General features: G+C 43.2%; 2 protein-coding genes across 3 annotated transcripts in view; one reads left to right on the top strand and one right to left on the bottom strand.

Annotated features, from left to right (window-relative positions):
- Window positions 1-16,486, top strand: part of LOC118402460 (protein disulfide-isomerase TMX3) — a 435,969-nt gene that overhangs the window by 325,749 nt on the left and 93,734 nt on the right. The window lies entirely within an intron of this gene.
- Window positions 1-16,486, bottom strand: part of LOC118402461 (cadherin-7-like) — a 175,343-nt gene that overhangs the window by 129,498 nt on the left and 29,359 nt on the right. The window contains exon 2 of the mRNA XM_035800677.2: window positions 11,835-12,321. Coding sequence (XP_035656570.1) covers window positions 11,835-12,143 — 309 coding nt within the window. The 5' untranslated portion in view covers window positions 12,144-12,321. The remainder of the gene's footprint in view (window positions 1-11,834; window positions 12,322-16,486) is intronic.

The following is a 16,486-nucleotide window of genomic DNA, read 5'->3' as shown; positions in this document are numbered from 1 at the left end:
TTGTATGGAAAAATGTGGAAAAGTTCAACTTGTTATAAAAAAAATAAAATCTATTTCTATGTAATTGCTAAGTATTTACTGAAGTAATATGTAACAATTTTGTAACTGTAGTAATAATAGTGTTAAGAGCAACTTAATGTAAAGTGTTACACGTATTCTCTCATGTGAGATGTGAAGAAGTTACTGTAAACAACAACCTTATGGTAGGGTAAATGTAAGCACGCTAGCTTAGCGAGTATGACGTTATTTTTGAAACTTTGTGTCCCAGGCGGACAGGAATACAATACAGATGACCCTGAAAGTAATTCATGTAACAGGTTTTATTAGCAACGATTATGTTATGTGCTTGACTTTGTTGACACACTTATTGTAAGTTGCCCGGGATAAGAGCGTCTGCTAAACGACTAATGTGTCAATGTACCCTCATTCCCATCACGGAAGCAAAGCCTTGGTTAGTATTGGAAACAACTTAAAACTGTTATAACAGTAGTCCTACTGTTATAATAACCACTGGTTCGAAGCCCTGTTCAGAAAGGTAACAGGGGAAGTTCATATTAAATTACATTTGACGATGTCTCGGTCTACTTGACTTACATACAATCTCTCCCTTTATAGGAAACAAATAGAGACATGACCAATTGAGTAGTCCATCTCCCAAATTAATTTTACAAGAGATCTCACAGAATAACAAAATAGAGCTGTTTGCCAGGTCACTGCTCACTCTTATGCAGGGTGGAACAGCTAGTTGTAACATTTATTGTTGAAGTGAAACTTTTAGACAAAACAAAACAATAAAGAAAGAAAAAGACAACCGAACAGCTTCGTTGTGCAAACTACCTGGTCACAAACGAAGAACAAGATCCCACACAGGAGGGAAAAAGAGACAACGATAGACAGCTGTCCCTGATTGAGAACCATACCTGGCCAAACACAAAGAAATAGAAAAGATAGAAACATGAACATAGAATGCCCACCCAAATCACACCCTGACCAAAATAAAAATAGAGACATAAAAATCTCTCTACGGTCAGGGCGTAACAGCTAGACCATTTGTAAAGTTTTGAGATAACTTAGTAATGAGCATTGGAAGGCTGGGAATCAATTGTTGGATTTTGGTCTATGCATCTGAAAAGGGCTGCTGTGTACCAGTCAGAAGGTTTGCCTTCTTATTGGCAGTATTAGGAAACTCTTGTCATTCATGAATGGTTCTTATGGATATAAGCCTCTTGCTGACTTGGAAGATGAAGACAAGAGGCTTGGTCCAAAAACAGTCCCTTCGCCACGGAGGCACTTTGTGTAGATCTGAAATCATCTGATAGGCATAAGCAATATGGTAGTAGCTCCATCTTTCCCTTTGATAGCTATAAGTAATACAGTGAAAATTCCATCTAGCCTATCTAGTTCTTTCAGATGTACACATGTTCCTTTGAGGTCATGGGTTATTTTGTGTGTACAGTCAATAAAACAATATAAAATACAAATAAATTCAATATAATACAGTTTAAGTCAGACATTTACATACACCTTAGCCAAATACATTTAAACTCAGTTTTTCACAATTCCTGACATTTAACCCAAGTAAAAATTCCATGTCTTAGGTCAGTTAGGATCACCACTTTATTTTAAGAATGTGAAATGTCAGAATAATAGTAGAGAGAATGATTTATTTCATTCAGCACATTCCCAGTGGGTGAGAAGTTTACATACACTCAATTAGTATTTGGTAGCATTACCTTTACATTGTTTAACTGGGGTCAAACATTTAAGGTAGCCTTCCACAAGCTTCCCACAATAAGTTGGGTGAATTTTGGCCCATTACTCCTGACACAGCTGGTGTAAATTCGTTTTTTAACCTTTATTTAACAAGGCAAGTCAGTTAAGATCACATTCTTATTTTCAAAGACGGCCTGGGAACAGTGGTTTAACTGCCTTGATCAGGGGCAGAACGACAGATGTGTACCTTGTCAGCTCAGGGATTCAAACTTGCAACCTTGCGGTTACTACTCCAACGCTCTAACCACTAGGCTACCCTGCCGCCAATTATAGGCCTCCTTGCTCGCACATGCTTTTTCAGTTCTGCCCACACATTTTCTACAGGATTATGGTCAGGGCTTTGTGATGGTCACTCCAATACCTTGACTTTGTTGTCCTTAAGTCATTTTGCCACAACTTTGGAATTATACTTGTGGTCATTGTCCATTTGGAAGACCCATTTGTGACCAAGCTTTAACTTCCTGACTGATGTCATGTGATGTTGCTTCAATATAGCCACATAATGTCCCGCCTCATGATGCCATCTATTTTGTGAGGTGCACCAGTCCCTCCTGCAGAAAAGCACCCCCACAACATGATGCTGCCACCCCCACAACATGATGCTGCCACCCCCATGCTTCACGGTTGGGATGGTGTTCTCCGGCTTGCAAGCCTCCCCCTTTTCCCTACAAACATAACAATGGTCATTATGGCCAAACAGTTATATTTTTGTTTCATCAGACCAGAGGACAATTCTCCAAAAGGTACGACCTTTGCCACCATGTGCAGTTGCAAACCGTAGTCTAGCTTTTTTATGGCGGTTTTGGAGCAGTGGCTTATTCATTGCTGAGCGGCCTTTCAGGTTATGTCGATATAGGACTCGTTTTACTGTGGATATAAATACTTTGTACCTGTTTCCTCCAGCATCTTCACAAGGTCCTTTGGTGTTGTTCTGGGATTGATTTGCACTTTTCGCACCAAAGTACGTTCATCTTTAGGAGACAGAAGGTGTCTCTTTCCTGAATGGTATGACTGCTGCATGGTCCCATGGTGTTTATACAGATGAACGTGATACCTTCAGGAGTCTGGAAATTGCTCCCAAGGATGAACCAGACTTGTGGAGTTCTACAATTGTTTTTCTGAGGTCTTTGCTGATTTCTTTTGATTTTCCCATGATGTCAAGCAAAGAGGCACTGAGTTTGAAGATAGGCCTTGAAATACATCCACAGGTACACCTCAAATTGACTCAAATGATGTCAGAAGCTTCTAAAGCCATTAAATAATTTTCTGGAATTTTCCAAGCCATTGAAAGGCACAGTCAACGTAGTGTATGTAAACTTATCACCCACTGGAATTGTGATACAGTGAATTAGAAGTGAAATAATCTGTCTGTAAACAATTGTTGGAAAAATGACTTGTGTCATGCACAAAGTAGATGTCCGAACCCACTTGCCAAAACTATAGTTAACAAGACATTTGTGGAAGGGTTGAAAAACTAGTTTTAATGACAACCTAAGTGTATGTAAGGTTCCGACGTCAACTATATTTCATTGCATTTCATATATTTCATTTTATATGCTTTCCATCAGCACTGGCATGTATTGAAACACAGATTCTGATTCTATTTGTTTGAGGCATCTGTGTATACAGCAAGCATCCGAATCCTTTGTGCCTTAGAAATACCCTAGAATATAGCGTCTCAGTTTATTGTGTTGTGGAGGAGAGGGACAGAGAGAGAAAGCAAGAGTGAGAAAGCAACCCTGAGCAACCCTATCGCAGAGCCTCTGTCATCGTCTCACTTTGGCTCCCACTGCCTCCCTCTGCTCTGTGCTCAGGTGGAGGAGAAGCACCTCCACATTTCATAATTTATTTTTCTGTCTGTCGGAGAGCCTCTCATCCCTAAAAGGACACGACAGAATTCCTATGGTAATTTAGAATGCCAATATTTGAAAGATCCAATACAATTACCCCAACTCACCACCAGGCTCTTAGCTGACCTGTGTTCAAATACTATTTAAACAATTTCAAATTAAGCTGGGCTTGATTGAGCTTGCCTGATGCAATGGAACTAATAGATTATTCGCAAAACTTCAAACCCTGCAAATTTAGCACCCCAGGCAGGCTAAAGCAACCATTCAAAATATTGGATTAATTTCTTATAGTATTTCAACCCAGGTCTGTTTTTTTGAGGGTCGGAAAGGAATTTGATAGCTTTGGATTGTTTTCAGTGTCAATGCCAGAAACTCCTTTCCCTTTTTAAGTGACATTTTTGGGGGTGAATAAATGAAAGCATCAAGAGTGCTAGCTATATAAATGCAAATTGTATTGTATTACTTTGTGGTACTGCTCCATTCAAGAGAAATCGAGAGCTTTTTTCCTTTTATCATCTTCATTAGAATCAGAGATGTCTGCTCATATCGTTTTCGGCACATAAAGGGCTCTGCTGGCTTGAATGAAAAGAGATGTTCATGCCACAGCCCATCTACATAATTGTATGAAAGGCAGACGATTCATTTTCTCCATAATTAGTGTGTGTTTGTCTGTGTGTGTGTGTGTGTGTGTGTGGTCTCGGTGAGAATAGCTGTAGTGGTGTCGCTTGAAGGCGAGCCAGGAGAAAGCACTGGTGATTGCCAACCTGATGACTTTCACCTCCTGCCCTGAAAAATGGCCATGGAGCAGCCCAGAGACTGGGAGATACAGATTAAAAGCCCTGGAATTGCATTTAATTAATAAACACATATTCAAAATCACACCAAAGAGAATGTACTTCACCTTGGGAGGTGAAGTGCATGTCAGGTTTTTTTTGGGCTGCGTGGTAATAGACTGCAGCAGCGGCCCAGTAGATTCAAAGACGCTCCTGGCGAACGTTCTCCTCCTCGACTGCAAAAGATCTCCTCCAATTAAACCCGGACGCAAAGAGCTTCTCCTCAGGAGAAACCCGGCAAACAAGGGAAGGGTAGGGGAAAATGTGATCGGCTCAGGCCAGGATGCTGTGGGTCGCTCCATCCCCTTAAGGGGGAATCGTGTGGAATATTTCCGTTCAGGCCTATTGCACTGGAGGCAGTGGACCTAAAGCATCAGTAAATAACTACAACCTCCTCAGCGACTTGAATATTCTCTTGCCATGCTCATACATATCAAACCCTGCTTTGTCTGTCTTATTAAGGCTGCAGCCAGGGTTGGGTAGGTTACTTTCTAAATGTAATCGGTTACAGTTACTAGTGTACAAAATTGTACATTTTTTAATTACCCAAACTCAGTAACGTAATCTGATTACATTCAGTTACCTTCCCCTTAATTAAGAGGCATTAGAAGACAAAAATGTGTGTTACCAATTGAACGACATCTAAGATAAATCAATGTTAAAGTTTACATAGCTGGCCTTTATGGATGTTAAATTTTACTTATGGGTTGGTTATGTAGGCTTCTTTTAACACATTGCTTTCTACTACATACGATTAAATTATATATTTATATTAAAATCCAAAGTCTATCAGAATTCCAGTCATTCTGTACCGAAATGCAGCGTGGTGGTTACTCACGTCTTTAATGAAACAAATGACGATACATGAAATAACTTAATAAATACAAAAACAACAAACGGAACGAGAACACCAGACAGGCTGTATTTAGGTTAACACTACACAGAGACAGGAACAATCACCCACGAAATACACAGTGAAACCCAGGCTACCTAAATATGGTTCCCAATCAGAGACAACGAGAATCACCTGACTCTGATTGAGAACCGCCTCAGGCAGCCAAGCCTATACTAGACACACCCCTAATCAACCACAATCCCAATGCCTACAAAACCCCCAATACGACAACACAATAAACCCATGTCACACCCTGGCCTGAACAAATATATATCGAAAACACAAAATACAATGACCAAGGCGTGACAGAACCCCCCCCCAGGGTGCGGACTCCCGGACGCACCACACAACCATAGGGAGGGTCCGGGTGGGCGTCTGTCCATGGTGGCGGTTCCGGCTCGGGACGTGGACCCCACTCCATTAATGTCAGTTCCTCCCCTTCGTGTCCTGGGATAATCCACCCTCGCCGCTGACCATGGCCTAATAGTCCTCACCCAGAACCCCACTGAACTGAGGGGCAGCTCGGGACTGAGGGGCAGCTCGGGACTGAGGGGAAGCTCGGGACTGAGGGGCAGCTCGGGACTGAGGGGAAGCCCGGGACTGAGAGAAATCCCAGTACTGAGAGGAAGCCCAGTACTGAGAGGAAGCCCAGTACTGAGATGAAGCTCAGGCAGGTAGTAGGCTCCGGTAGATCCTGGCTGGCTGGCGGATCTGGAAGAGACTGGTTGACTGGCAGATCTAGAAGATCATGGCTGACTGGCAGATCTAGCTGCTCTATGCAGACTGACAGCTCTGGCTGCTCCATGCAGACTGGCAGTTCTGGCTGCATCATGCAGACTGACAGCTCTGGCTGCTCCATGCAGGCTGACAGCTCCATGCAGACTGACAGCTCCTTGCAGACTGGCAGCTCCTTGCAGACTGACAGCTCCTTGCAGACTGACAGCTCCTTGCAGACTGACAGCTCTGGCTGCTTCATGCAGACTGACAGCTCTGGCTGCTCCATGCAGACTGGCAGCTCAGGCTGCTCCGAACAGGCAGGAGGCTCCGGCAGCGCTGTAGAGGAGGAAGGCTCTGATAGCGCTGAACAGGCGGGAGGCTCCGGCAGCGCAGGAGAGGCGAGGCGCACTGTAGGCCTGATGCGTGGTGCTGGCACTGGTGGTACTGGGCCGAGGACACGCACAGGAAGCCTGGTGCGGGGAGCTGCTACCGGAGGACTGGTATGTGAAGATGGCACAGGATGGACTGGACCGTGAAGGTGTACTGGAGAGCCTGAGAGCAGGACTGGCACAGGACGTGCAAGGCTAGGTAGGTACACAGGAGGCCTAGTGCGTGAGGATGGCACATTTTTCACCAGACGACTAACACGCACCTCAGGACGAGTATGGAGCGCTGACCCAGGTGCCATCAAATCCCCGACATGCTCCGTCGGACGAATCTTGTACCTAAAGCACCAAGCTAGCAACTCCCTCATTACTCTACACTCCACCTTCCCCATGAACTCCTTCACAGTCTCTGCTTCGCTGGAATGGTAGATTGGCAGAAGATGAATGTGCAGGTAGAAAGGAGCAAAATAAATAAATAAATACCAGTATGGGGATGAGGTAGGTAGATAGATGGGCTGTTTACAGATAGGCTAAGTACAGGTGCAGTGATCTGTAAACTGCTCTGACAGCTGGTGCTTAAAGCTAGTGAGGGAGATGTGAGTCTCCAGCTTCAGAGATTTTTGCAATTTGTCCCAGTCATGGACAGCAGAGAACTGTAAGGAAAGTTGACCAAAGGAGGAATTGGCTTTGGGAGTGACCAGTGAGATATACCTGCTGGAGCGCGTGCTACGAGTGGGTGCTGCTATGGTGACCAGTGAGCTGAGATAAGGCGGGGCTTTACCTAGCAGAGACTTGTAGATAACCTGTAGCCAGTGGGTTTGGCGACGAGCATGAAGCGAGAGCCAACCAACGAGAGCGTACATGGCGCAATGGAGGGTAGTGTATTGGGCTTTGGCGACAAAACGGATGGCACTGTGATAGACTGCATCCAGTTTGTTGAGTATAGTGTTGGAGGCTACTTTATAGATGACATCACCACAGTTGAGGATCGGTAGGATGGTCAGTTTTACGAGGATATGTTTGGCAGCATGAGTGAAGGATGCTTTGTTGCGATATAGGAAGCCGAATCTAGATGTAATTTTGGATTGGAGATGCTTAATGTGAATCTGGAAGGAGAGTTTACAGTCTAACCAGACACCCAGGTATTTGTAGTTGTTCACGTCCTGAGTAGTGATGCTGGACGGGCGAGCAGGTGCGGGCAGCGATCGATTGAAAAGCATGCATTTAGTTTTACTTGTGTTTAAGCAGTTGGAGGCCACGGAAGGAGAGTTGTATGGCATTGAAGCTCGTCTGGAGGTTAGTTAACACAGTGTCCAAGGAGGGGCCAGAAGTATACAGAATGGTGTCGTCTGCGTAGAGGTGGATCAGAGAATCACCAGCAACAATAGCAACATCATTGATGTATACAGAAAAGAGAGTCAGCCCGAGAATTGAACCCTGTGGCACCCCCATAGAGACTGTCAGAGGTCCAGAGAGATGGGAATGAGTCCCATCTGGTCAGTCAAGTCTACACCAATACAAAAGGACTTATGGAAAAGTCAGGATGGAAATACACTTTTCATAAACCCTTAAAACATTGGAATGAACTTAAAAAACAACTATTCTTTTGCGTGGGTTGTATTACCAATATACATGATTACACACACATATAATAATAACACAATGATTTCTGGTTCCTCCAGAAATGTCCTGTACCTCGGGCCTAAAAGTCCAGCCCGGTAAGAGTCCAGCCCGGTAAAGGAGTTCAGGGAACTCAAGTGACTTTAGTCACGCAATGTTTGTCCGTTCCTACAAGTGTAGCGTACACACCCAGTATCAAGTCATACAATCAATATAACAATTATTTTACCACACAACTATAAAGAGTATCAACTCTTACTAAGTCCTCAACTACCTACATAAATCATGACAGTATACATCCCATCAAAAAAATGAAATACCGTATACAAAAAGGTTGTAGTCAGTCGGTCAGTCATGCAAAGAGTGGCTCTATTAGGCTACAAAACACTTCGGGAACTGAGGGTTGAACACATCCTCAGTCACGACTCCATCACAACCCCACTTTTGCACAGCTGATGCTGGCTATTTAATAGGGAATTAAAGGCAAAGCGCCCTATTGGAAGGAGAAGCACTGAGATGGTTCAGAAAAATGCAGGGCTGTCACAGTATGCCCCTGCTATCTACATACAAGATCCGTTTAAATACTGAAAGCATTTGAAAGATAAAGGAAGCTTTCGATCGCAATGAACTGTCAGCGATTATTTGCCTGGGTCGAGTATCAAATGAGAGGATGTACAAGCTCGCGTTCGAGAGGCCTCTTTGATACATTTGCTATTCGGCTTTTCTTTCAGATCGTAAACAAGATACATTTTGAGTCTTAAGAAAATGTCACTGCTTAAGTACCTTTGCTATGTCTTCATTTACTGTAGACTATGGTAGGGTTGATTAAGGGATTAGAATAATCTTATGCCTGTGCCATCCAGACCTCCCTGTTGCTGTACAGTATGTAGCTTTCCAATGTCTCTGTTTTGCCAACTCAGTGCCATTCAACAATAGTATCTATTGTAGTATTTTAATGAACGGAGGCAGTAGCATGAGTTCACTAGTAGTCCGCAACCCAAACCACCAGGCCCAAAGAGGAACGCCCTAACCACTATTCCAATTGTAAGGTGCCTATCGACTAGTGTTGTTACAGTATAATTTCATCTTAATTTCCACATACAGTGTTAGTTGGGTGTTTGAATTACTTTCTTCCCCTTGTATTGCCCAACAATCTACCAGGAATCAAGGTAAGACCCAAGTGCAGACTGTGTGAAGTAACCATGTTTATTGTAACTGGGGCGGGCAAACGACAGGTCAAGTTAGACAGGCGTCGATAATCCAGAGTAGAAGCCAAGTTACAGGACGACAGGCAAGCACAGGGTCAGGTCAGGCAGAGTTCGGTAATCCAGAGGTGGAACAAAGGTACAGGATGGCAGGCCTCCTCAGGGACAGGCAGAGTGGTCAGGCTAGCAGGTACCTGGTCAGGACAGGCAAGGGTCAAAAACCAGGAGGACGAGAAAGAGCGACTGGGGAAAATGAGCTGAGACAAACCACTGGTAGGCTTAAGCAAACAAGACGAACTGGCACAGACAGAAAAGACAAGTGGGGAAGTGGGGAAGATCGGCGACACTTGGAGGGGGTGGAGACAAGCACAAGGACAGGTCAAACAGAAACAGCATGACACAGTCAGAGATTCCCTTTCCTTGTGGATATGTGTACCCAATCCAGCCATTTGGTTTAATGCCATAATCACATACAGTGGCAAGACAAAGTATATGAACCCTTTGGAATTACCTGGGTTTCTGCATAATTTGGTCATAAAATGTGATCTGATCTTCATCTAAGTCACAACAATAGACAAACACAGTCTACTTAAACTAATAACACACAAACAATAATATTATGTCATGTCTTTATTGAACACATCATGTAAACATTCAGTGTAGGGTGGAAAAGTATGTGAACCCTTGGATTTAATAACTGGTTGGCAGCAATAAACTCAACCAAATGTTTTCTGTAGTTGAGGATCAGACCTGCACAATGGTCAGGAGGAATTTTGGACCATTCATCTTTACAAAACTGTTTCAGTTCAGTAATATTCTTAGAACGTGTGGTGTGAACCGTTCGAGGTCATGTCACAGCATTTTAAATCGGGTTGAGGTCAGGACTGATGTTAATTTACTCCTGTGTTTTGGGTCGTTGTCCTGTTGCATCACCCAACTTCTGTTGAGCTTCAATTGGCGGAAAAATAGCCATACATTCATTCCCCTGCAAAATGTCTTGATAAACTTGGGAATTCATTTTTCCGTCGATGATAGCAAGCTGTCCAGGCCCTTACGCAGCCCCAAACCATGATGCTCCCTCCTCTTTACAGGTGGGATGAGGTTCTGATGTTGGTGTGCTGTGCCTTTTTTTCTCCACACATAGTGTTGTTTGTTCCTTCCAAACAACTCATCTTTAGTGTTTATCTGTACACAGAATATTTTTCCAGAAGCGCTGTGGAAGATCCAGGTGCTCCTTTGCAAACTTCAGATGTGCAGCAATGTTTTTTTTGGCTTCTTCCGTGGTTTCCTCCCATGAACACCATTCTTGTTTTACGTAGATTCGTCAACAGAGATGTTAGCATGTTCCAGAGATTTATGTAAGTCTTTAGCTGACACTCTGGGATTCTTCTTAACCTCATTGAGCATTCTGCGCTGTGCTCTTGCAGTCATTTTTGCAGGACGGCCACTCCTAGGGAGAAGCATCAGTGCTGAACTTTCCCCATTTATAGACAATTTGTCTTACCGTGGACTGATGAACATCAAGGCTTTTAGAGATATTTTTGTAACCCTTTCCAGCTTTTTGCAAGTAAACAATCCTTAATATTAGGTCTTCTGAGAACTATTTTGTTCGAGGAATGGTTCACATCAGGCAATGCTTCTTGTGAATAGCAAACTCAAATTTTGTGAGTGTTTTTTATAGGGCAGGGCAGCTCTAACCAACATCTTCAATCTTGTCTCATTGATTGGACTCCAGGTTAGCTGACTCCTGACTCCAATTAGCTTTTGGAAAAGTAATTAGCCCAGGGGTTCACATACTTTTTCCAACCTACACTGTGAATGTTTAAATTATGCATTCAATATAGACAAGAAAAATAAAACAAATGATTGTAAGCACACTGTTTGTCTATTGTTGTGACTAAGATAAAGATCAGATCAAATTGTATGACTAATTTATGATCCATCCACTACTCCATCTTGGAGGTGCCCTATCAAAACCTATAATTCTTATCAGACCTTAAGCAGGAGGCATAAGTGGACAACATTGGCCTGTTCAGGAGGATGCAAAGTTACAGAATGTTCAGATAGAAAGCCTTTTTTTAAGAACAGGCATGATTGTCAAGTAGAATTATAGAATAAAGTAAGCTCTATTTATTTCTATCGGCAACCTTCTGAAGGTTTCATCTCACTAAATAAACCCCTGAAGTAAACATGCAATTGAAAACCATTGTGCTCTTCATGCACTCTTTATGAAAAGGTTTCTACACAAGAGCATCTAATGGAGATGGGAGAAGACCTGAGACACCGAGACTCTCTGAAACGCAAAATGTTCTCTGTTGCTCCTAAATCCTCCTGTGAACTCACATCTTTAACAAATGCATAAACAGGTAAATAAGTATTGGATAACACAAGTAGCATTAACTCCAGTCATAGTTGGGTCAAGACTTTTTGATCATCTTGTACTCAGCATCTTTTCTCCCCTTCACCTATAATACACCTATATTGTGTCCATATTAGGAAAGTCACACATCCACCGGTTCCCTGTGTAAATGCACAGCTGAGAGAGAAATTCTTACCTTGCCCACGTAGAGTGGCTCGTCCCCTGTGTACTCCTCCAGCACGAAGAACTGGTTCCACACCCAACTGCGCCTCTGCCTGTGGTGTGCCCCCCCTTCGCAGCTTCTTTGGTATGTCCCTACCGGCGGCAGGGGCACTGAGTTAAAGCTCAGGCCAGAGCAGCCCATCTCCCAAAGTGGTAATAGAAACAAAGTCAAAAGGCTAACCACACTCCACATGGGGGAACAGTTCAGTCTCATCATTACAATACACATTTTTTGGGGTGAAAATGAACTGCAAAAGAATCCAGAGGAAATGTTGTCAACCATCCACAGGGTGAATTTTGGGGTTCAACAGAAGCAACAACCCAGTGCAGGTGTCGTTGGTTTAATGACCAAGTGTATCCTTCAGCAGACAGACGGAGGATAGTTATTGTTGGTTGTCAAGGACTCAGAAAACGGCTACTGCAGCAGAATGGTCTTCTGGGCACAATTGAATAATTGGAGCCTATCAGAAAGAAAGAGAGGGGGTGGAGGGAGAGAAAGGAAGGAAAAGAAGGTGAGGTGGAGAGAGATATTCAACATTGGATGAAAATTCTCATGCCAAGGGCTTACATGTATGATAACAAAGCATTCAGGGATAACATGCACCCCATTCATTTTCTTTCTCCAGAGAATTTAGCATTTGTCAATGTAGGATCATTTAGCTATTTGATTTTTCATTTTAAGACCCCTTGAAGTATCCCCCCAAAATACAAAACATTTATTTGATTTAAAAAATGTGTGGCCTTACTGCTACTGGCCCATACAAATGCATTGAATAACAAATCCACTACACGTAACAACAGATAGTCCCACAAACAAATCAAAACCAAATCTGTTCTGAAGTGTCTGTCCTAGAGATATAAGAAAGATCAGGAAACATTTGTAATAATTATTTGGTATTTTTTGTTGTTGTCGCATACTGAACTTCCATAACATTTTTCAGACGAGTCTTGTGAGGCCTGTGGGCGTGTACGTGTTTGTGAGAGTCTCACGTTTCCACAGAGGGGTCATGTTAGCATACAGCCCAAACTGTTTGGATGCTATAGACAGAAGTTGGCAGATAGAGTTGTACTGAATTCAGATGAGTTCTAAGAAGCTTGTGGGGGTCGTAAGAGCAACATGGAGAATACCGTCGTGTTCGCGAGAGTCTCATCTTTCCATAGAGGGGACAAAACAGTTCGGACATTACATGCGATTTTGTGAGGAGAGCTCTAGCTCTGTCACCATGTACCGCAGATGCGGAAGTGAGAAACCAGCGAATGCTGTGGATTGAGAAAAATAACTGATATCTCTAGCTAAAATGTACAGATTTTTATGGGGATTTTTTTCTTATGATAATTAGATTTCAGTGGGGATGTGGACTTTAACTCTAGTTTGTTTTTTTACAAACTTTCATGTCTGGTTTATAGTATCACTGTCACGCCCTGGTCGAAGTATGTATGCTTGTCTTCATTTATTTGGTCAGGCCAGGGTGTGACATGGGTTTATTTTGTGGTGTGTTTTTGTATTGGGGTTTTTGTAGTTATTGGGATTGTGGCTGAGTAGGGTTGTCTAGGAAAGTCTATGGTTGCCTTGAGGCGGTTCTTAATCAGAGGCATGTGATTTTCGTTGTCTCTGATTGGGAACCATATTTAGGCAGCCATATTCTTTGAGTGCTTCGTGGGTGATTGTTCCTGTCTCTGTGTTAGTGTTCACCAGATAGGCTGAGTGTTTCGTGGGTGATTGTTCCTGTCTCTGTGTTAGTGTTCACCAGATAGGCTGTATAGGTTTTCACGTTCCGTTTGTTGTTTTTGGTTGTTCGTGTTTTCATTATTAAAGATGTATCGAACTAACCACGCTGCATTTTGGTCCGATCCTTGCTACACCTCTTCGTCAGAGGAGGAGATAGAAGAAAGCCGTTACAATCATAACCTAAGAATTAAAGCAATTTTTGTATTTTCTAAAGTCTTGCAACTTTGTCCGCAAGTATGCCAGCTAAGATAGTTAGACAAAATACTTTTACTTGATTAATAGCCTAAAATGGCTTGGTAGCTGGTTATGAGGTTAGGCGATTTGGAACCTATTTGGCTGGCTAGCTAAATAATTGCTAGGTTGCTAGTATTATATAGAAACAACAAAACACTTTATAATAATTTATTCATCAAGAAGGAATCAATAGGCTACATAGCTTGATTAAATTAATTTACAAACTTACTTCCTGTGAGTCCTGTCAATCATCGACAGCTAAAATCAAATCATACGCTGTGTGTCACTCAACACTTTCTCTCCTCCTCCACTGATGGTTCAGTTTGCACACATTACAATATCTAATGTCCTGCCTTGCATATCTTTCATAAGTGGTGCATCTTGGAAGGGCATGACACCTCTGTAAGCAATAATAACACAAGTAACACCATGACATAGTTTCTACCGAGATAAATATATTTTAAGTTCTGGTAACTACAAAAGGTACCTGAAGTCGGTAAATACTGATGGAATGCACACTGTTTTTCCGTCATTTCAGGTCACAACTTGCAGACTTGTTTAAGTGTTGCTGTGCGTTTTGTTGCCAACCCTACTTAGCTACCAGACAACTTTACGTTTTTCACTTTTTAATTACCGTTTATATTTTTTGTTTTTTCCCCACTTTTTTTCATTCAACTTTTTTACTCCGGACGCTTTATCTGGACATGGTTCGTCAGGACTTCCAACAGCCGAAGCTAAGTAGTAACATTAACATGATGCCTTCTAATTGCAGTCGCTGTACTCATAATATATAGGAGAACGATCGCATTACGGCGAGGATTAGCTGTGCTGCAAGCCCAGCTTCAGACGCAATCATTAGGCAAGGGTAATTTCAGTGTAGGAAAGGATGAAACAGCGTCTGTGTCAAAAGTAAGTACAGATAGTAACGTTGGTACAAATCCCCTCGTACGGTGTCGCGTTCGCCATAATGACGAGACCAAGGGGCAGCGTGAACAGAATAGTCTTCTTTATTTACACGAAGAACACTAAACAAACTAAATAGCAAACTAAATAGGATCCCCAATCAGGGACAACGATAAACAGCTGTCTCTGATTGGGAACCAATCAATTCAGGCCACCAGAGACCTACATTTACCTAGACAATGCCAAAACCCCATAGATATACAAAAAACCCTAGACAAGCCAAAAACACAAATACCACCCTCGACACACCCTGACCTAACCAAAATAATAAAGAAAATAAGATAACTAAGGTCAGGGCGTGACACGCGGTCCCCGCAGCCGGACAACTTTCTCATGGCTTCTGGAGGGAAATGCTGTAGGAATGCTCAACCGGTGTCGCTCATTCAGCCGACAGAAACCTTCAACCGGTTCTCCCCATTAAGCAGTGAGTCGGAGTCTGAGGCCGAGCCTTCTCTGGTCTCTACTCCTCCCGTTACGAGGTCTGAGATGCCGAAGCTTCCCACCATTAGCTCTGACAAATTGAAAACCCTAGTCATTGGCGACTCCATTACCTGCAGTATTAGACTTAAAACGAATCATCCAGCGATCATACACTGTTTACCAGGGGGCAGGGCTACCGACGTTAAGACTAATCTGTAGATGGTGCTGGCTAAAACTGGCGAGTGTAGAGAGTATAGAGATATTGTTATCCACGTCGGCACCAACAATGTTAGGATGAAACAGTCAGAGGACACCAAGCGCAACATAACTTCAGCCTGTAAACCAGCAAGAAAGATGTGTCGGCATCCAGTAATTGTCTCTGGCCCCCTCCCGGGGAGTGATGAGCTCTACAGCAGAGTCTCTGGCCCCCTCCCGGGGAGTGATGAGCTCTACAGCAGAGTCTCTGGCCCCCTCCCGGTGAATGATGAGCTCTACAGCAGTCTCACACAATTCAATTGCTGGTTGAAAACTGTTTTCTGACCCTCCCAAAAGATAGAATTTGTAGATAATTGGCCCTCTTTCTGGGACTCACCCACAAACAGGACCAAGCCTGGCCTGTTGAGGAGTGACGGACTCCATCCTAGCTGGAGGGGTGCTCTCATCTTATCTATCAACATAGACAGGGCTCTAACTCCTCTAGCTCCACAATGAAATAGGGTGCAGGCCAGGCAGCAGGCTGTTAGCCAGCCTGCCAGTTTAGTGGAGTCTGCCACTAGCACAGTCAGTGTAGTCAGCTCAGCTATCCCCATTGAGACCATGTCTGTGCCTCGACCTAGGTTGGGCAAAACTAAACATGGCGATGTTCGCCTTAGCAATCACACTAGAATAAAGACCTCCTCCATTCCTGACATTACTGAAAGAGATCGTGATACCTCACATCTCAAAATAGGGCTACTTAATGTTAGATCACTCACTTCAAAGGCAGTTATAGTCAATGAACTAATCACTGATCATAATCTTGATGGATTGGCCTGATTGAAACATGGCTTAAGCTTGATGAATTGACTGTGTTAAATGAGGCCTCACCTCCTGGCTACACTAGTGACCATATCCCCCGTGCATCCCGCAAAGGTGGAGGTGTTGCTAACATTTACGATAGCAAATTTCAATTTACAAAAAAAAACTAGTCACGAAATCTATGCAGCCTACTCAATCACTTTTTATAGCTACTGTTTACAGGCCTCCTGGGCCAATTACAGCAGTCCTCACGGAGTTCCCTG

Source organism: Oncorhynchus keta, chromosome 23, assembly GCF_023373465.1.
Source record: "Oncorhynchus keta strain PuntledgeMale-10-30-2019 chromosome 23, Oket_V2, whole genome shotgun sequence".
Taxonomy (NCBI): domain Eukaryota; kingdom Metazoa; phylum Chordata; class Actinopteri; order Salmoniformes; family Salmonidae; genus Oncorhynchus; species Oncorhynchus keta.
This window is presented reverse-complemented; position numbering and strand designations above follow the sequence as displayed.